Source organism: Hippocampus bargibanti, linkage group LG22, assembly GCF_051943395.1.
Source record: "Hippocampus bargibanti isolate YZ-2025 linkage group LG22, ASM5194339v1, whole genome shotgun sequence".
In the NCBI taxonomy this organism is placed as follows: domain Eukaryota; kingdom Metazoa; phylum Chordata; class Actinopteri; order Syngnathiformes; family Syngnathidae; genus Hippocampus; species Hippocampus bargibanti.
Window position 1 is genome coordinate 6608070 of NC_142755.1, and position 21317 is coordinate 6629386.

The window sequence follows — 21317 nt, forward strand, 5'->3', positions numbered from 1 at the left end:
AATTTATTCCGTGCCATTTTGAGGCAACATTGCCGGGAAATGTGTCACCCAAAAAGAGGCAGAAAATGGCCACCGAGCTCCTGTGAGGAATGAATCAGCCAGTTTCCACAGGTTGATAAATACATTACATGGAGCTTGGACGCCCTCTTCTGGCTCTTTCTGGTGCAACACGAGGTTTTCAGACCAAACAAGCATTGATGTGATGGAAGGACTGCTACAATGTGTCCTTTTTTTCTGTCAGGGGCGTTCCTTCAGTAACGTCACATACGGACTCGTCACCAACTCAAAAACAAGACTCACAGAATATTGAGCACGATTCTTAAAACGTAAAATATAGCTATATGTGGTGGAATCTTTGTAAAATACGCTCAATAAAAGTCATTTGAAGCCATTTTACAAATTGTGGACACAACTTGAGCGGAGACGTCGGTTGTCCTTTAAGGCTTGTATAAGTAACCTGTATTGGTTTGCACTGAAAAAAACATTTAACAAAACACATGCTCCATAAAGATATGTACATGTACAACTGGAGAGAATACTACATACACAAATGTTTGCATCTACCGTTGTTCGTAACTCGAATGTTCGTAAGTAGGGGAGTGTCTGCGTCTCCATCTGAAGTCGGGATTCACATTTGAAATAGCACACCTTTGAAACCTTTTCCTGGCCCCAAAAGCGGCTCTCTGAGCCCATTTTAAGCGACATTCGCTTCAATCTCGTCCTATTATTGGCCGATACATAATTAATGACTACATTCTAATTGGTTCTATGATTAAACTCAACATTGTGCATGTGACTGACTTGGGAGGCGGGGAAAAAGATGGCAAGAAGCTAATCAAATCCCAGTAATGAACGCAGGCCTGGTGTGATTTTGCCATTGCCTGCGAATGCTCGCCAATAACGCTGCTTGGCGTGCGGCTTCATTTAGGCGATGAGGCACAAGAGGAGTTTCGCGCTTATCCGGCAATCAGTATAAAAAAGTAGAATACATTTAAAAGCCTCGAGCTGATGCAATGTCGCTCGGCACTGGCTCATTAGCATATGCAATTAGCGTTGGCTTCCGGAGTACGCGCGTGATTGACAGTCGGGCGACTCTGATTGGACTCACTCCGGTGTCTTCAATCAGTGTCATCTATGCACGTTGATTTTTTTTGAGGAATGATTGATGTGAAAAAAGGTACACGATAAACTTGCACTATCACCATATTTTTTTTAAAAATTATACAGTGATAGCTATCACTGTATTAAGTTCATTCTGTCTACTTGATATCTAATTTAAGTATTCCTATCTGTAAGATAGGAATCTGTTTTAAATTATTATACAGTGATACCTCGGTTTACGAATCCCTTGGCTTACGAGCTTTTCGGTTTACGAACGTTACATTTATGAAAATTTTACCTTGGCATACGACATTTTTACGTACACGGAGCTGCCTCAATAAGTGACGTGTCGTTCGCGAACGTTCTAACAACAAAATGGCAGCCGACTGTTTTTGTCCTCTATTCCCCGCCCCCAGTCTTCGGTTAAAGCCACGTGATTGGTCAAGAACGCTGCAGGGGGGTGGTTTAAACATTAAAGAGACAGGAAGACGACAGTGAGAGTTTCAACTTTGATAGTTCAAGCGATCTGTACACTTGATGCAAAAAGCTATCAACCCAGCTAAACAGAACACAATTGATGACGAACTAGATAAAATTATCACAGAGAAAGCATCTACAAGGGATCATTCCTCAAGATGGTGAAAGAAGGTTACGTTCCTAGATAACTAGATAAAATTATCGCAGACAAAGCACGGCAACTTCACTCTGATATCGTCAAGAGGCAACCTGGAAGTTTGTCATCCATTGATGATTTCAAGGCTAGCCAGGGAAGGTTCGAGAACTTTAAGCGTCGTACAGGGATTCATAGTGTCATTCGTCATGGTGAGGCAGCCAGTTCTGACGATGAAGCTGCCAAAGCTTACAAGGAATCATTTTTCAAGATGGTGGAAGTAGAAGACTACGTTCCTCATCAAGTGTTTAATGCTGATGAAACCGGCCACTCCATTCCATCAAGCCATCAAAGACCATCACAAAGGTAAATAAAACAACTTGATTATACAGTAGTTTATTTCTTTAATTATAATACCACAGCACATTTATTATACATAAAATAAGTTATACAGTAAAGTCTCGTTATATCGATATCTGATATATCGATAGTCCCGGTTATATCGATACTATTTCTATGCACGCACGGAGAAAATTACATGCAAACAGGGTCGGATATATCGATAGTCCCGGTTATATCGATATTTTTTCGGAATCCCTTGAATATCGATATAACGAGACTTTACTGTATTTTGTGTAGTTTTAAGGCCTAGAAAATTAGAAAGTAGATAATTATGTTTTGTGGGGACCTGGGAACGGATTATTCTCATTTTAATGGTTCTTATGGGAAATTAATGTTTGGGATACACACTTTTCGCCTTACACACTCTGTCTGGGAACCAATTAAGTTCGTAATCCAAGGTATCATTGTATTTGGAAAATGTCAACGACGTGACTCTGCTTGTCCACCGAGGGCAACGTCGCCGTCAGGTGGAAAAGGTGATTAGAAAATGGAGAGCAATCACTTCCTGGAGGCATCAAACTAACGGCTTCATCGAGGAGATAAGAAAGGACGGCCAATTTTGCACGTTTATCGCTGCGCCGGCTCCTGAGCACAACAGTACATAAGACGACGAGTTGCGCCGGGGGCTTTGGAAAGCGAAGAGCCCATCCAAATATCGGCTGAAAATTGCGGCCATCTTGAAACGCCAGCAGATGCCTACTTATTATCCCTCGAGTGCCACGCTAATGACTGTTTTGCTATGAAACAGGGCGGACATGTTTGTTTTTTTTTTGGACACCCTAGGGCGACCCTAAAACAGAAGCGTCCAACGGCCAGAATAGGACGATTCTACGGCGACGTCGTGGCAGCCTACAGCCTGACTTGGCAGACTTGGTTGCCATGGTGACAAACATCAGAGGTAAGTTTCGGCGGCGTATCAGTTTGTCTCACGTCGACTGGACGCGGCGACCTTTCCTCACATGGGGAATACGTTCCAAGCCTACTGTGGGCATGGCTAACGGAGCTCGATGCTGCACCTTGCGTTCAATCCGTCTCTTGGCGATGCGTTAGTCTTCTAATAATCGCAGAGACGGTGTCCGCCTCGGAATCAGGATATTAAAGAAATGCGTCGGGCCGCAAGCAATTTCCTCTAAAGTGAGAGCTTCACATGACGGACGAGATGAAAGCGCCGTCTGTGCCGCTTGTGTGGGCGCCATTCATTCACTAAAGGGAATGTCAAATATGAATCTGGGGAATGGACACCGATGCAACGGCCACAATTTTAAATATATTCTGATTAACTCATTCGCTGCCATTCCCGAATGTATTCAGAAATTGAAAAGTGTGACGTTGAGCGCCATTTTTCTTGCGGGGGGTGACGATAAAGCGCTGGTCAGACCTCTGGCAATGTTTTTCCCTCACACAAGGGGGTAGCATTTGCGTTTTGTCCATGTTAGTGCTTTGTTACTGTTGTTAACGCGCTATATAAACCAATATGTATGAATTATACTATATTTTGCACAGTCACCCCCATTTCAAACTTTGATAACTCCAGACTCATATAACTTAGGAATTAACTTTTTTTTTCCTGTGTAGCTTTCTCTCCTGTTTCTATTTATAATTGTATTTTATTTATTGCATTGTATTTGTAATTATATTCTATTTATTATCGTACCTATGCTTGTCTGTGACTGTTTGAAAGGCGCTTAAAATATAATGTATTATTATTATTATAAAAGAGTCTAAGTTTTCATATGCCGAATTGAATGTTTATGTAGTCCTAAAACTCAATATTCTGTGGGTCTTGCTATTTGAGTGAACATGACAAAAACTCTGGCACTAGAGTGGACACATTTTTGCACATATTCTGGCAGTAACTTAGGTAAAAACAACAACAACAAAATACAGCAAAACTTGGAAAATCGATGCCAGGACCCGATTCTAAAACTGTCTATTTATCTTGTCTCTTTTCGCCAATGGAACCTGCAACTTCGTGTTTGATTTCAAAATTCAGCTTGTAGCAGATGTGCACATTTCACCATGACGTCCCGGGTCCACTGGTGAAAGGGACACTTTGATCCCCTCCTCTTTCATGTAGAACTGCTTCATACAACAAAGAGGGTGACGAAAGTGCTTAAAATTGAATGATTTAAAGCAGATTCTTTACTTAGAGAGATTGTATTGTAGGTGTTCAAATACCTGACATGTTTCGGCGTATACTTCCGCCTTCGTCAGAGTGTCCAGGACTCTCTGACGAAGGCGGAAGTATACGCCGAAACATGTCAGGTATTTGAACACCTACAATACAATGTCTCTAAGTAAAGAATCTGCTTTAAATTAGATATCAAGTAGACAGGATGAACTTAGTACAACGAATAAAATTGAATGACTTTTGCGTTGTGTCACATTTGTTATTTTTTTTTTGTTTTTTTACTTCAAGATGGCACCATGAGGGTGGCAGCTCTCTACTTCTTCCTTTCCTTTCATCACATTGCTGCTGTGAAACAAACATTTCTCCACCGTGAGACTAATAAAGGCTCATCCAATCCAATGCAATTATTTCCCATACATTTCAAAATTTACATTTCAACCAGTTTTGTGCAAAAAAATGGATTTCTTGCAGTTCTTACGTACGAAACAGAACCGGACACGTAAGCGTGGCCTTGGACAGGGGTTCGGCGGTTGGTCTCTGGACACGCTGGTGTCTTTTTGCGTCTGTCACTTGGTAACGCTGGGACACCAGGGAGCTTCCCGGTTAATGTATTCCCGAGGCTAGCTGCAAGCAGCTGCACCCGCCCCGCCTTCCTCCTCTCTACCTTCTCTTTGCTTCCTAACTGGCTGTTGGATCGACACCGAGAGGAGGAAGAGAGCGTTCCAGGAGGCAAAGATGAGAGGAAAAGTCGCACGGAGTAGGATGTCGTGCCATTTACAGGTGAGTGAGTACCCAAAGATTGAATCGAACTGATCAAAAGTGGTACGTCACTCACGCTCAGAATTACTGTACTTTCTCAAAACATCCTTTGATGGATAATGCATTCATTTTTACGCATTGTAATGTGCCCCTTAGGAGGAAGTAGATGCAGATTTGATGATAAAAATAGGCGTCAATGATTATCTTTCTTCGCAGAGGATATAGAATTCATGACCGCCAACATTATATGCACGTGCCGCCGCCGCCACTCGTGACAGTGTTTATAATTAGCGCCAAATCGATGCTGGTTTCGTTTGCCCGCCCATGGCGGCTTATTAGCATTAGTTAGCATGTTCACGTGTTGGCATTAGTGATAGTTCGGACTGTTACGCAGTCACTAGAAGGTGTGGATTTACACTTTAGTTTCATACGGGAGGGAAAACTACATGCGAGTATATTTTTCCAACTGAAGATGTTAAAACCAGATTAAATGCAATCCAATATCGGGTTACTTTTAAGACATTTTTTTTTGTCCAATAGTGGGGCAAAATGAGGAAGAATTGCTGTATAATTAAATGAATTATGAGAACGGACCCAAAATAAGAAAGAAAGAAATCTTCTTTTCCTCTCGGCTTTTCCCTTCAAAGGGTCGCCACAGCAAATCAGTGTCCTCCATCTTTAGAGGTTTGATCCGCATGTTTGTTTTGGCCAAGCTTTTACGTCGGATGACCTTCCTGACACAACCCTCTGTATTTATCTGGGCTTGGGACCGGCACAAGAAGACATATGTCCCTTTGTGGCTACAGAACAAGCAACTCGCTCATAAATAAAATAAATAAATAAGTACCAGTACCTTAAAGTACAACCGACGCCTCCGGACAAGTTGTGTCCATAATTTCTAAAATCACTTCAAATGACTTCTACTGAGCGTATTTTACAAAGATTCCACCACATATAGCTATATTGTACGTTTTAAGACTCGCGCTGAATATTCAGGAAGTCTTGTTTTTGAGTTGGTGACGATTCCTGAAGGGGCGGGACCTTCTGAAACTCGCATTTTGAAGAAGTTTTTGGACACTTTAAGTCATTTTTATTGGTGTTTTGCATTTGACTAAAGATAGCAGCCTGCGTGTTTTGGGTATTTTAGATGCTATAAAACGGTTTTCTGATGTCAGTTAGGAAACAAAAAAAATTGTGTCGGTTGTCCTTTAAGAGAGAGAGAGACGACGAATGTAACCGAATAAGCATCTCACCAAACATGAAAAAATAAATACAAGAATAAATAGATAATGCATTTGTGGGGATTGAAAAGGTGAAAGCCGCTCCCACCCCACACTTCCGCCCCCTTTATCCACCCACACGCCAACACCGTGGTCTCCCCTCGCAACCGGAGACTACTGCACACACGGAGAACAAAAAAAAAAAAAAAAAAAAAAAAAAAAAAGACAGGAAACTGTACCTTCCTGAAGTCCCCCCCGCCCCCAAAACAAGAAGCATCCAGTGCTCTTACCTTACAGACGGCGGCCGGCGCACCTTCCTGGAGGGAAGCGCCAAACAAGAGGGGGATGAGAGCGAGTGAGTGAGCGACGGAGGGAGGCAGGGAGGGTACCTCAGGGGGTGGAGCCTAGATGATGTTTTGTTACAGGCGGCAACGACAACACTGAGTACAATTCCACGGAATCCCTCCAGCATCCCACAGCGCCGAGCTCTCCACCGTGATTGGCTGTGGGAAGAAAGGGGGTATGTGTCAAAAGAGGACCCGCTCGACACCCGACCTCTCCCCTCACCCGCCGTGGCTGACTTGTAAGAACTTGTCCATGAGGGCCAGGCTAATTTTCCAGAGAAGGAAGACTAAAGCACCTGCATGGTCATTGCCTGGTTGCTGGAGAGGGACGGACCGCGTCGCTATGGTGACCTCAACGCCAAGAAGAAGACCACGCCAACCACTAAAAGACAAAAAGAAAGAAAAAAAATCAAAGTAAATGCTTCAACTCGCTGTCAATCAAAACCATGCGATATGAGGTGTCAAATTTGTTGATGTAAATCTGTAAAAAAAATATCAATATTAAAATAAAAAGCCAAGACCAGCAGGCTCAAGGAAAGGTTTCGGCCACCAGGCAGCCAGGAGACTCAACTCCCCCCCAACCCTGCCCCCCCTGCCCAGTCCCACTGCCACAATCACTGTACTATCATCCTGAACTCTATTTTTTTTCCTGCAAGACCTCACTTCAAACTTTTTGTTTTTGCAAAACTACACGTCACTTTACATACGACACTACCTCACTTTACATACGTCAATACCTCAGTTTACATACGACACTACCTCACTTTACATTCAGAAATTACATGTATTGTCTGTTGACAATAGTCTTTTTTAGCCACATTATAAGTGCCTTGCACGGTGGGTCCGAGAGGACATTAATTTCATCTCTGCTGTATATCAAGCATATAAGCATATTTGACAATAAAGCTGACTTTGAAAATGTCCTAACTATCCACAATGAGATCACATTTGCAAAATCAAACAAACTTTCAAGCCCTTTGTTTCCTGCCATCTTTTTTGTGGCTCATCTCAAAATGGATCGGCCCTCCAAATTTCATGTTGCTCATCACAACTGGCTTAAGGTATCTGGCTCGCTATCTAGCTGGCTAGCTAACTAACTAGCTGGCTAGCTATCTATCTATCTGCTGTCTATTAGCTATCTGACTAATTAGCTGGTTATCTAGCCAGCTATCTATTCGCTAGTTGTCTAGATAGCTAGATATCAGAATCAGAAACAGAATCATCTTTATTGCCAAGTATGTAGAACACACAAGGAATTTGTTTCCGGTAGATATTAACTAGATATTAGCTAGCTAGCTTCCGGGTTGAGTGAATGCTGGCGCGTGTGCTTGCCGCTGCTCACCCACAGAAAAAACTTGCCCTGTGACTGTACAGTGACCTTGAGTTTTGAAAGGCGCTTAGAAATGAAATGATTTTTTTATTACTATTACTAGTACCATTACTAGTAATAGTACTAGTACTATTACTACTACTATTATTATTATTATTCCTATTACTATTATTATGTTTATGATTATGATTATTATTGTTGTCACTGTTCTTGTTATTATTATTATTATTATTATTATTATTATTATTATTATTATTGATGTTATTGTTATTATTATTATAAACACACTTTTTCAGGGTTGAAAATATTTTTACCCCGTGCAGTGGGCACCCACATCGTAATGGGCGGCGGCATTCGGCGAGGCGCTCGCTCCAAAAAGGTCACGCAGCTCTGCAGCCAACACCCCCCCCCCCCAAAAAAAAAAATCAATCGTTCTATTTTTAGCAATAGCCATAACGATGTGCTCAGACTGGAGTTTTGGACTCAGCGGGAGGCAAACTTCTGGTTGGAAGCAAGGTGGGGATGGCGAAATTGACCAAAGAAGTGTCATATTCCTTCTTCGTATTGAACAGAGAAAATGTATTCTCAGTAGGGAAGAAGCCATCTACGTGACATGAAGCCTGAGGACACTTGAATCACATTTGAAAAATAATGAGGCAATCAATCGAGTCAATTCAGCTGATTGTACCTTCAAATGTACCACTGCCAAAATAGGTGGAGGCGGGGTCCCAATACCAACAATACTCTGAAAGAAGCACATTCAGGTCTCGCATTATTATTTTTTTCATATAGTGTTGACAGGAAAATGGTCAGACCATTACGTCATTAATGTAGTCATCGGCAGTCGTGTTCATCGTACTACGCATGCGTGGGCAGTGTATTCGAACTGACGTTTCCAAAAAAATCAGACTGTACATTGTACAATGGAAAAACAGAAAGAAGAATTAACGTGAGGAGATTATCTCGGCGAATTGTTGCCTTTTTTTCACTGGATCGAGTGTCTCATGTCAATGAAGTCTTTGTGGACTGACTAATCCACTCTTTTCTTAGAAATGCAAATGGCCACTTCACCACCTCATTTCTCAAGCCTTCTTGTCAATTTGACAATGGCGGGCATACAATGAGAACCACCTCCCTCTCCCTACGCCACCCTCTAAATAAATCCAATTAAAGCTGCCACTGGTCATATTTGAGCGAAAATAGAAACGACAGCATATTTGGCTCTTTTTCAAATTCTGAAAATATGAACGAAATGAAGTCGAGGAACTATCTGGGGTCGTTTGCCGCACTCGGCAAGGCAGTTCACAAATTCGGGGGCTGGGCCACACTAAAACATTATTATTTTATAGTTTTTAATAAGTCGTTTGTTAAAAATGACTTTGGCGGTGAGTCTTTCTCTTACCGTTACGACCCCGGTGTCACGAGGAGCTAGCCAAAGCCATCGACCTAACTACCTGAAGGCAGCTAGCTAGCTGTGCTAGCCGCCATCAGGTAGTGCTTCGGCCTCTACTGGGTCGCACATGCAAGCGGTCTTTCGCTTCAATCGCAGGGAATTGTGGGAGATTCCTCCTGTCTCGAGGGAGAAAAATTGACCGTCTATTACAAGTCATGTAAACAAACAATTTAAAAAATAGTTAAAGATTTTAACGTGAATTGAAATGTAACCATAGGTTAAAAAAAACATTTTCGTCACAATGTTCGCCTATTTCAACTCGGGGTCGTTCGCCGCACTCAGTACGATAGTTCACGATCTGGGCCATACTAAATGTTTTATTTTTTAATAATTCGCTTGTTAAAAATATGACTTAAATGGTGAATTTGGGGTGCGTTCTCCTCTTACCATAATGGCCCCGATAGCACAATGAGCTAGCCAACTAGCTGAACGCAGCTAGCTTCATTTGGTGAATCGGCCCCTAGGGGGTAGCACATCCGGGCGCTTTTTCGCTTCAGCCGCAAGGAATTGTGGGGTATTATTCCTGTATCTGATAAAAGACGACCGTCGATGACGATGATAAAGTCGCGTAAACGTAATTTAAATAAATACATTAAAAAATTGAATTAATTAAAAAATAATTTCAACAAAATACTAAAGGATTTTAACACGAATTTAAATTTAGCCATAGGTTTAAAAAAAATCATGTTTTTTTTGTCACAATGTTCACCAATGGGCTTGTAAAACCCTGTGAGGATGTTTGTAAAATAAATATAACTCGACTTGAAATTAAATATGTTTTCTCATAGAGTGCATGTTTAATTTTCTCCATGTTATGCTTTATAAATGTGGGAATTAATCTACTGTAAATTTACTGATTTGATCCCCGTTGTCATGCTTTTTTTTTTCTTCCATGTTCTGATTGGCTAAAATAGCCAAACCATCTGGAAATAAATATTCTTATAACCCTGTTATCAATTGTCTTGTGCATTTCCTATTTGATGGAAGTCAATTAGCAGAGGGTGACAGTCACACTCGGAAATTGTCCCCCCCCCCCCAGCCGCTCAAGGCTGATTCTTTCCATCTTTTTGTGTGTGTGCCACGCTACACGCCATCACCTTCACTCACGCGTGTAGGCGCGTGCACGTACAGGCATGCGCCTATCAGCCCCTTGATGTGTGGGATGGAGGGTTTATTTTTAGTCCGGAGGGTCACATGATGCGCAGAGTGCAGCTGCAGAAGAACGCGGCAACACACGACGACAGACGACCGAAACGTTCTGACCGGAAAGAAAGAAAGAAAGAAAGAAATCAAAGTGGCACGGTTTACTTCGGAATGGGAAAGTGTGGTAATGATGACCACCTGCGCCCACCTCCGCAATTGACATTGTTTTGATGATCAACACTCAAAAGGAAAGGCAAAATGTTTTTAACAATAAATATCTGAATACCTTATTTTCCGATGTATAAGGAGCACCCAAAAGTCTTTATTTTCTCCAAAAGATGACCCTGCGAATTATATGTGGAAAAGTTTTGACAATACACCATTCATTGGGGGTGAGACTTATACTTCGGTGCGCCTTACACACCAGAAAATACGTTACATTTTTTCATATACTTTTGAAATAATGTTATTTTCAAATCTCAAAATGCTAAATTTGAATCACCCATTTCCCAACTTACAAACAATAGAACTAAATGTTTTTAAATGAGCTGTCTAATGATGGGTTGAAAGTGATCGTTCGAATAGCGAATTACCCCAACATCTAATTTTCAGGGACATATTAATAATTGGATTGCTTGAAACAATTGCTGGGGAAAAAAATGCTGGAAAAAAATTTGAGAGAAAAATGCTGAAAAAGAATGCTGAAAAGAAAACAATGGTAGAAAATTGCTGGAAGAAAATGCTGGGAAGAATTGCTCGGGAAAAAAATTGCTGGAAAAACATTGCTGGTAAAACATTGGTGGAAACACTTGCTTGGAAACAATTGCTGGAAACAATATGCTTACTACTTTCAGTAAATACTGCTTTCCCAACTTACAAACTTTTTTTAAATGAACTGTCCATTTAATAAACAAATGCTGGATAAATTGCTGGGATAAAATGCTGGGAAAAATTGCTGGAAAAAAAATTGCAGAATATAATTGCTGGAAACAAATTGCTGAGAACAATTGCTGGGGGGAAAATGATGGAAAAATGCTGGGAAAAAATGCTGGGGAAAAAATTGCCGGAAACAATTGCCGGAAAAAAATTGCTGGAAAAAAATGCTGGTAAACAATTGCTGGAAAACAATTGCTAGAAAAAATTCTGAAAGCAATTGCTGAAAGAAATTGCTGAGAACAATTGCTGGGGGGAAAATGATGGAAAAATGCTGGGAAAAATTGCTGGGGAAAAAAATTGCCGGAAAAAAATTGCCGGAAATAATTGCCGTAAACAATTGCCGGAAAGAAATTGCTGGAAAAAAATGCTGGTAAACAATTGCTGGAAAACAATTGCTAGAAAAAATTCTGAAAGCAATTGCTGAAAGAAATTGCTGAGAACAATTGCTGGGGGGAAAATGATGGAAAAATTCTGGGAAAAATTGCTGGGGAAAAAATTGCCGGAAAAAAAATTGCCGGAAATAATTGCCGGAAACAATTGCCGGAAAAAAATTGCTGGAAAAAAAATGCTGGTAAACAATTGCTGGAAAACAATTGCTAGAAAAAATTCTGAAAGCAATTGCTGAAAGAAATTGCTGAAAAAAATTGCTGAAAGCAAATTGCAGCGTGCGCAGTCCTCTTTCCCATCCTTTTATCCGCCCGTCACGACAATTAAATAAGTCGACGTGAGAGTGAGCGAGTGTCATTAGGCATCCATCGCCGCACGTTACGCCGGCACTAATGGAGGTTGGATGGCTTTGAAATGAGGGGGGGTGGGTTGGTATGGGGAGGCAGCCATTATGCAAAGCCACCAGTCGAAAATAGGCCTGAAAAGACCACCTCACGCTTTCATGTCCTAATGACATTCGCGCTACTAGTAGGGAAACTGTGGACGGACGGACAGACGGACTCGTCGAGCACAACTTGTAAAGACATCACGAGACGGCTTCCACAACGTTGTGATTTCTTGGTCAAGTTTAAAAGTCTGGTTTTCAATGACAATTTTGACAGATACTTTTTTTTCAATTTGTAAACTACACTTACGCACGTCTCGTCCGCCATTTTGCGAGGTAGTGAAAGAGCAGCTGACAGATGGCCGCTCGTCTGGACCCGCCGTGCTGTGACGTTGCGGCATGCTGACTCGGCACCACGGCGTCGGGGGAGGGGAAAGATGGGGCGACGTCATGGCAACAGCGACGTGACCTTCACGCGGGCAAGCCTCCCCGCTCGGTGAGTCATCCGCCGCCGTCACGTGCAAAAACAACTAGTTCGTCAGGTGACAACAAAGAAACTTGCAGGCAAACACTTACTGGACGGGACGGGGGGGGCGTGGCTTGACCAATTCTTGATGATGCAAAGTGATGGCTCATATATGTCAGCGGGCAGTTTGTTGTCAAGCGAGCCATCGATCGGGGCACGCCGTTGCCATGGCGACATCAGAAAAAAGCCGATGACTCAAATCCCAGCAGAGCGACGGGCCACTCGGGTTTTCTGGCTGATTAAGCGTCAATTCTAACGCGGACATTTGGTTCGCCATTTTTCAGGCGATGAAACAAAACAGTAGCGGGCCGCCCCGAAAGAAGACCGAGGAGGGTCCAGTTCTTCGTTGCGTGTGTCCAAATGTTTTTTTTTTTTTTAACCGACACCTGCCCTCCCGGATGGGTCCAGATTAAGGAGATTGGTCGCTGAGATGTCAGGTTGAAATATGGTCGACCTTCGCCGTGCACCAGATAAGGCTGCCTATCGCCCATGGAGCTTTTACGCCGCGTTCAAAGGCCGCTGGGAAATCCCAAAATTGCAAATTGGAAGCAACAACGAAACAAACCTGGGGGAAAATGCTGCAGAGTATGATAAGCAAACACCAAGTGGTTGAAAATGCAATCAGAAAATTAATTTCCACCACCATTTTCCGATCAACCGATTAGCACCACGGCGCCATTTTGTCATTAGCATGAGATTTATTTTCACCGCGCCGACTTCCCATACGAGGTCCAAATCGGATGAGTGGCAGGTGGATTTGCGTCGCCGTGCGAGTGGGGGGCGCGTCAACCCCCCCCCTCGCCGGTGCCGACGCCATCTGCATTAGCGAACGGCGCGCTATCATCACATCCAATTAGCCGTAATGAACACCAGCCAGGCGACTGAAGGGAGATAATCAAAGTTTTATTAAACGACTGCATATTTTGTACATATGCATAATAAAAACCTACATGCCCTTTTTCGGGTGCCTTTTAAAAGCTTCAACAAAACATTTGTTTGTTGTTGTTTATTTTAAAAGGTTGACATTGACAGAAGCAGCGCGGGGCTCATTCCCTTTGACGATGTGTTCAAAGACCTTCCAAGAAATTGCAAATTGTCCTCTTTTCTTGATACCCCACTCCCCAAACACTGAAATGTGCACAGCGTACCAAGTGATACAAGCAATGCATAGCGAAGCAGCTGTACTACGCGCGGAAACACAAAACGGTCACGTCCATCTAAACTTTATATACAAAACAAAAACATTTACATTAAATATGCATACGGTGATGATGTTGGGTCAAAGCGGATTCTACCTGGTGAGCTGACCCACCACCTTGAGCAGAGTTTTGTTTTCCTGCTTCAGCTGCTCGTTCTCGTCTTCAATGTCGTCCAGGTCCTGCAGGGACAAAGCGCTTGCGTTTAGGCAGCGGGTTGACAACTGCGCACTCTTTTGGCAACAATTACAGTGATACTTTGGCTTACGAACTTAATTGGTTCCCAGACTGAGTGTGTAAGGCAAAAAGTGTGTATCCCAAAAATAAATTTCCCATAGGAAACCATTAAAATGAGAATAATCTGATCCTAGGTCCCCATAAAACATAATTTTCTAAGCCTTAAAACTACATAAAATCTACCTTATTTTATGTATAATAAATGTGCTATGGTATTATAATGAAAGAAATAAACAGTAATGTATAATAAAGTCGGTTTATTTACCTTTGTGATGGTCGATGGCTTGATGGAATGGAGTGGTATTAAATACTTGATGAGGAACATAGCCTTCTTTCACCATCTTGAGCAATGATCCATTGTAGGTGCTTTCTCTGCGATAATTTTATCTAGTTCCTCATCAATTGTGTTCTGTTTAGCTGGGTTGATAGCTTTTTGCATCAAGTGTACGGATGGCTTGTGCAGGTTATTTGTGGAGCCTGATTGATGGGAATTTTAACCTTGCAGTCTACACTCTGCCTGTGAACTATCAAAGTTGAAACGAGTCCAAATATCAATGTTTTCTATCCATTATGTCACTCTCGCTCTGTCGTCTGCCTGTCTCTTTAATGTATAAACCACTTACCCTCACTGCTGCGTTCTTGACCAATCACGTGGCTTTAACCGAAGGCAAGGGGCGGGGAATAGAGGACAAAAAAAAAAGCCGGGTGCCATTTTCTTGTTAGAACGGGCTCGTTCGCAAACGACACATCACTCATTGTGGCGGCACCGTGTGTATCCCGAAAAATAGTTTGCATGCCAAGGTAAAATTTTCATAAATGTAACATTCATAAATAGAAAAGTTTGTAAGAGCGGGATTTGTAAACCGAGGTATCACTGTAATTCTTATTAGGCTCACCCGGTAGAGCAGGTCCATCTCCTCTTTGAGCTTGTCAATGAGGTCATCTTTGTCCTGCTGGGCTTTCAGCAACCTGACCTTCTCCTGCCGCTCGCAGGCCAGCTCCTGCGGAGTGGGGGGGGGGGGGTGTCATTTTACCATCAAAACAGCAATTTGTCTGCCCCGTTGCAGATGAGCGGCTCATCCGTTTCCATGGCAACCAAGAACCGAATCGCTCTCTCTCGATATAGGAGACATAAAAGGAGTTCATAGCTTTGAAGAGTGGATGCAGGTTCAAAGGGGCTCTCGTCTGGACAAATGCGCCACCCGACCGGGAGGGCCCGGGCCCTTGATCAAACGCACTCGGGCCATCAAGAGAATTTTTCCGTTGTCATCATCATCATCATCATCAGGCCACGAGCAAGGAAACAAACACGCACTTTTGTCTCGGTTTATTTTTTCGTATTTTCCGGCGTATAAGGCGCACCACCAATGAATGGAGTATTTTCAAACTTTTCCAATGTATAAGGCGCACCGGAGTACAAGGCGCACCCCCAATGAATGGTGTGTTTTCAAACTTTTGCCGTATATAAGGCGTACCAGAGTATAAGGCGGACCTCTAATGAATAATGTATTTTCAAACTTTTTCCATAAATAATGCGCTCCCCCAATGAATGGCATATTTTCAACATTTTCCCATATATAAGGCGCACCGGAGTATAAGGTGCACCCCCAATGAATGGCGTATTTGTAAACTGTTCATACATACTGTATAAGTTGCATCAGAGTTTAAGGTGCACCACCAATGAATGGCGTATTTTCCCAAAAAAATCCCATGTATCAGGTGCGCTACAGTGCACATAAGGCACTGTAGGAATTTTCCGTTGTCGTCCTGGAACATTTTTTTTAAACGGTTATATAAATCAGAAGGTACCTACAGTGTATTTTCAAACTTTTCCCATATATAAGGTGTACTGGAGTATACGGCGCACCCTCAATGAATGGTGTATTTTCAAACTTTTTCCATGTATCCGGCACACGGGTGTATAAGGCGCACCACCAACCAATGGCGTATTTTCAAACTTTTCCAATATATAAGGCGCACCGGAGTATGAATGGCATGTTTTTTAAACCGTTCATATATACTGTATAAGGTGCACCGGAGTTTAAGGTGCACCGCCAATGAATGGTGTATTTTCAAACTTTTCCCATATACAGTGAGACCTCAACTTACGAACTTAATTGGTTCCCAGACAGAGTGTGTAAGGCGAAAAGTGTGTATCTCAAAAAAAAATTTCCCATAGGAAACAATTAAAATGGGAATAATCCGTTCCCGGGTTTCCATAAAATATAGTTTTCAACTAAATAAGCCTTAAAACTACACACAACATACCTTATTCTATGTATAATAAAGGTGCAATTGTATTGTAATGACAGAAATATACTGCATTGTATCATAAAGTCACTTTATTTACATTTGTAATGGTCATTTATGGCTTGATGGAATGGCGTTGGGGGTCGAAGGTCAAAGGGAATTGCATGAGGACTGTAATTAAATAAATAAACTGTGCTGTAAAATAAAGTTTTATTCACCTTTTTGATGGTCGTTGATGGCTTATGGAAGGAGAGTCACCTTCCATAAGGACTGTTGGTAACTTAACCTCTGGTGCTGTTCGGTCGTGTGCTTCCGCCGAAGATCACTCCGCCAGCGGTGGTGGGTGTGTATTATGAAAATAGTGCTTATTATAAGGTTTCATTTTCATAAATATGACGTTTGTAAGACAAAAAGTTTGTAAGTTGAGGTGTTTGTAAGTTGAGGTCTCACTGTATAAGGCACACCGGAGTATAAGGCACACCTTCAGTGAATGAAAGTTTTCCAAATATAATCCAAATGTATAAAAGTTATCCAAATATAAGGCACATCACATTATAAGGTGCTATGGTACAGGTTGGCCTTACGGACTACTTCTTCAACAGGAGGAAATTGACACTTGTTGTGGCTCAATATGACTTCACATTTAAGGTACATATGTGTATAAGGCGCAGGGTCATCTTTTGAAGAGAATTAAGGCTTTTGAGTGCACCTTATACATTGGAAAACACAATAAGCCAAGATTGATCTTGGAAACATCAATTTTTCCAGGCCAGAAAGTGACTATTCACTTGAATGACTTTTCCCTGTTGTTATACCGCCAATCATTCACTTTGCAAAGACATCATATGCAAAAAAAAAAAATACAAAATGAACAAATACATAAAAAATCCAGCGGTGTACCTGTTCCAGCTCCTCCAACCTCTTCTCCAGACTTCCAGGCGTGGCATCTCTGACGTTGAGATTGTGCCGATGCCGACTCTCCTCCGCCAAGCTGCTGCAGCTGCACATGCACAGAAAGGTGATGAGCACACCTGCTGCTTGAAAGCGTGATTCACAAAGTGGTGAAAGGGAGAGAGAGAGGGATAAGGGTTTTATCGCCTTTGTCAAAGAGCTTTGTGCTCAAGCGCCGCTTTGTGCGTCACCGATGGCGCCACCGCGGCCGAGGAGCAAAAGCGGCGAGTGGCGGAAAGGTTCATTTTGATGACTGATAGAAGGGGAGTCATTGTGTGGATGAATTTGCTGTGCACGCCCTGGCCACCTGGTGGCAGTGTAACACAAACGCGATGATGAGGATAATATAGTCATAATAATAGAAATTAAAACAATAATAATAATACATTTTGAATAAGCGTCTTCGAAAACTCTCAAGGACACTTTACAGTCACATGATATTTTCTCTGCGGGTGAGCAGCGGCAGCCATAAAGTAATACATAATAATAATAATAATAATAATAATAATAATAATAATAATAACAATGGGAGCTAGCGGGGGACATTGTGAGTGAGGATATTATTGCCGAGAAAGCACGGCAACTTCACTCAGATATCAAGTTATTGATTATACAGTATAGTTTATTTCTTTAATTACAATATTTCACATTTATTATACATAAAATAAGGTCTATTTTGTGTCGTTTTAAGGCTTATTTAGTAAAAAAAAATATGTTTTATGGGGACCTGGGAACGGATTATTCTCATTTTTAATGGTTTGTAATTGGAAATACATGTTTGGCAGACGAACTTTTCGCCTTACACACATTTTCTGGGAGCCAATTAATAATAATAATAATAATAATAATAATAAAATAAAAAAATAAAATAAACATTTCATTTCTAAGCGCCTTTCAAAACTCTCAAAGACACTTTACAGTCGCATGACATTTTCTCTGCGGGTGAGCAGCGGCAGCCATAAAGTAATACATAATAATAATAATAATAATAATAATAATAGTAATAATAATAATAACAATGGGAGCTAGCGGGGGACATTGTAAGTGAGGATATTATTGCAGAGAAAGCACGGCAACTTCACTCGGATATCAAGTTATTGATTATACAGTATAGTTTATTTCTTTAATTACAATATTTCACATTTATTATACATAAAATAAGGTATATTTTGTGTCGTTTTAAGGCTTATTTAGTCAAAAAATATGTTTTATGGGGACCTGGGAACTGATTATTCTCATTTTTAATGGTTTATTATTGGAAATACATGTTTGGCAGACAAACTTTTCGCCTTACACACATTTTCTGGGAGTCAATTAATAATAATAATAATAATAATAATAATAATAATAATAAAATAAAATAAAATAAACATTTCATTTCTAAGCGCCTTTCAAAACTCCCAAGGACACTTTACAGTCACATGATATTTTCTCTGCGGGTGAGCAGCGGCAACCATAAAGTAATACATAATAATAATAACTATAACAATAATAACAATAATAATAATAATAATAATAATAATAACAATGGGAGCTAGCGGGGGACATTGTGAGTGAGGATATTATTGCCGAGAAAGCAAGGCAACTTCACTCAGATATCAAGTTATTGATTATACAGTATAGTTTATTTCTTTAATTACAATATTTCACATTTATTATACATAAAATAAGGTATATTTTGTGTCGTTTTAAGGCTTATTTAAAAAAAAAATGTTTTATGGGGACCTGGGAACGGATTATTCTCATTTTTAATGGTTTATTATTGGAAATACATGTTTGGCAGACGGACTTTTCGCCTTACACACATTTTCTGGGAGTCAATTAATAATAATAATAATAATAATAATAATAATAAAATAAAAAAATCATTTCTAAGCGCCTTTCAAAACTCTCAAAGACACTTTACAGTCACATGACATTTTCTCTGCGGGTGAGCAGCGGCACCCATAAAGTAATACATAATAATAATAATAATAATAATAATAACAATGGGAGCTAGCGGGGGACATTGTGAGTGAGGATATTATTGCAGACAAAGCACGGCAACTTCACTCGGATATCAAGTTATTGATTATACAGTATAGTTTATTTCTTTAATTACAATATTTCACATTTATTATACATAAAATAAGGTATATTTTGTGTCGTTTTAAGGCTTATTTAGTCAAAATGGGGACCGGGGGACGGATTATTCTCATTTTTAATGGTTTATTATTGGAAATACATGTTTGGCAGACGGACTTTTCGCCGTACACACATTTTCTGGGAGCCAATTAATAATAATAATAATAATAATACATTTCATTTCTAAGCGCCTTTCAAAACTCTCAAGGACACTTTACAGTCACAGGATATTTTTTTCTGCGGGTGAGCAGCGGCAGCCACACGCGGCAGCGTTCACTCAACCCGGAAGTAACATAAGTGAATTAAATTAAGTAAAAATTAAGTGAGGTAAATTAAGTTCGTAAGCTGAGGAATATAATAGTATAGCAGTATATAATAGTATAACAATAAGAATAAATAATAATACAGTAATCCCTCATTCATACTTTCACTATGTACAGTTTTTTATGAAACGGTTTTGCACATTTACAGTATACAGTTGACGTAATAATAATAATAAAATAAACATTTCATTTCTAAGCGCCTTTCAAAACTCTCAAAGACACTTTACAGTCACATGATATTTTCTCTGCGGGCGAGCAGCGGCAGCCATAAATTATAAAATATGATTTTGCTATGCTTAGAATATCGTGTTTTATATTCTTTCACCCCCCCACCCACCCACCCCATCCCCTTTCAAATTGCTGCTGTGGACTTCAAATTTCCCCATTGTGGGACGAATAAAGGTTTTCTGATTCTGATTTATCATGGTTAATGTGGCCCGGGACCAGCTGCGATAGACAAAAAGCGAACCTGACATGTATTGGCAAATATACATGTGTATGAGTACAAAAAATATTTATAAGGCAACATTTAGTGGAACATAGTACAGGATATGCATAAAGAAGCATAGTAAATACTTGTAGTACAGTCCCAAAACTCTAATCCAATATCAATACAGTAAAGTCTCGTTATATCGATATTCAAGGGAGTCCGAAAAAATATCGATATAACCGGGACTATCGATATATCCGACCCTGTTTGCATGTAATTTTCTCCGTGCGTGCATAGAAATAGTATCGATATAACCGGGACTATCGATATATCCGATATCGATATAACGAGACTTTACTGTATATAGTATATACAGTCTAATATTTACTCGTACTGTACTTGCTAATCGAATGGCGAAGTAGCAAAGCATTACTGGGGTGATGTCATTTATGTATTCACAGAGTTGATTAAATACTTGTCGAATATTTTGTCAATTGTTGATTCTTTTGGGCGATTTTTTTTGCTAGCCGCTACTGTCCACTTTGCCGCTGTCATTTCATCAAATGTCAAAGCAATCTGGACTCCGGTGAACTGGCGCGTTTGCTTGACCCGAACCTTTCCAAGCACATCAATTGCTCCCGGCGAGAGGGTTGGAGGCGCGGGGGTGGGGGGAAGGGTGGTGGGTTGCTCCAGATGGTGCCATGTCAACTGACGCCAAAGCAGCCATCCAGTGGAAAGTCAACCATGAGGAAAAGAATTCAAATGGGGGGCGCCGGGGTGGGAGGTGGGGGTGTATTCTTACCTCTTGGTGCGGCTGTTCGCTGATCGTCCCTGAAACAGAATCAAAACACTTTTGTCATGTTTTATCAGAAACATTTCCACCCAGGAGTAGTTTGGATTCCTGCACCCGAGAATGCGGGTGTTTCTTCTTTAAATTGGATTGAAATATCTTGAGATAGCAGCCCGACGCATCCGTCACAGGGTGATGGGAAGTGAAGTCGACTTTGGTGACTAGCTCGTTCATTTAAAAAAAAAAAAAAAAGAAATACATCGAAGGCCTCGCTCGAGCGGCGGCGTGA

At 40.9% G+C, this 21317-nt stretch overlaps 2 protein-coding genes across 3 annotated transcripts in view; both read right to left on the minus strand.

Moving 5' to 3' along the window:
- Positions 1-6615, minus strand: part of syt1a (synaptotagmin Ia) — a 96329-nt gene extending 89714 nt beyond the window's left edge. For both annotated transcript variants that reach the window (XM_088989318.1, XM_088989316.1), the window contains exon 1: positions 6514-6615. The gene's annotated coding sequence lies outside the window, so the exon portion shown is untranslated. The remainder of the gene's footprint in view (positions 1-6513) is intronic.
- A 6994-nt stretch (positions 6616-13609) lies between these two features.
- pawr (PRKC, apoptosis, WT1, regulator) overlaps positions 13610-21317 on the minus strand; it is a 29967-nt gene continuing 22259 nt past the window's right edge. The window contains exons 4-7 of the mRNA XM_088989035.1: positions 21041-21069; positions 17311-17410; positions 15057-15161; positions 13610-14105 (exon numbers count right to left, since the gene is read on the minus strand). Coding sequence (XP_088845161.1) covers positions 14019-14105; positions 15057-15161; positions 17311-17410; positions 21041-21069 — 321 coding nt within the window. The 3' untranslated portion in view covers positions 13610-14018. The remainder of the gene's footprint in view (positions 14106-15056; positions 15162-17310; positions 17411-21040; positions 21070-21317) is intronic.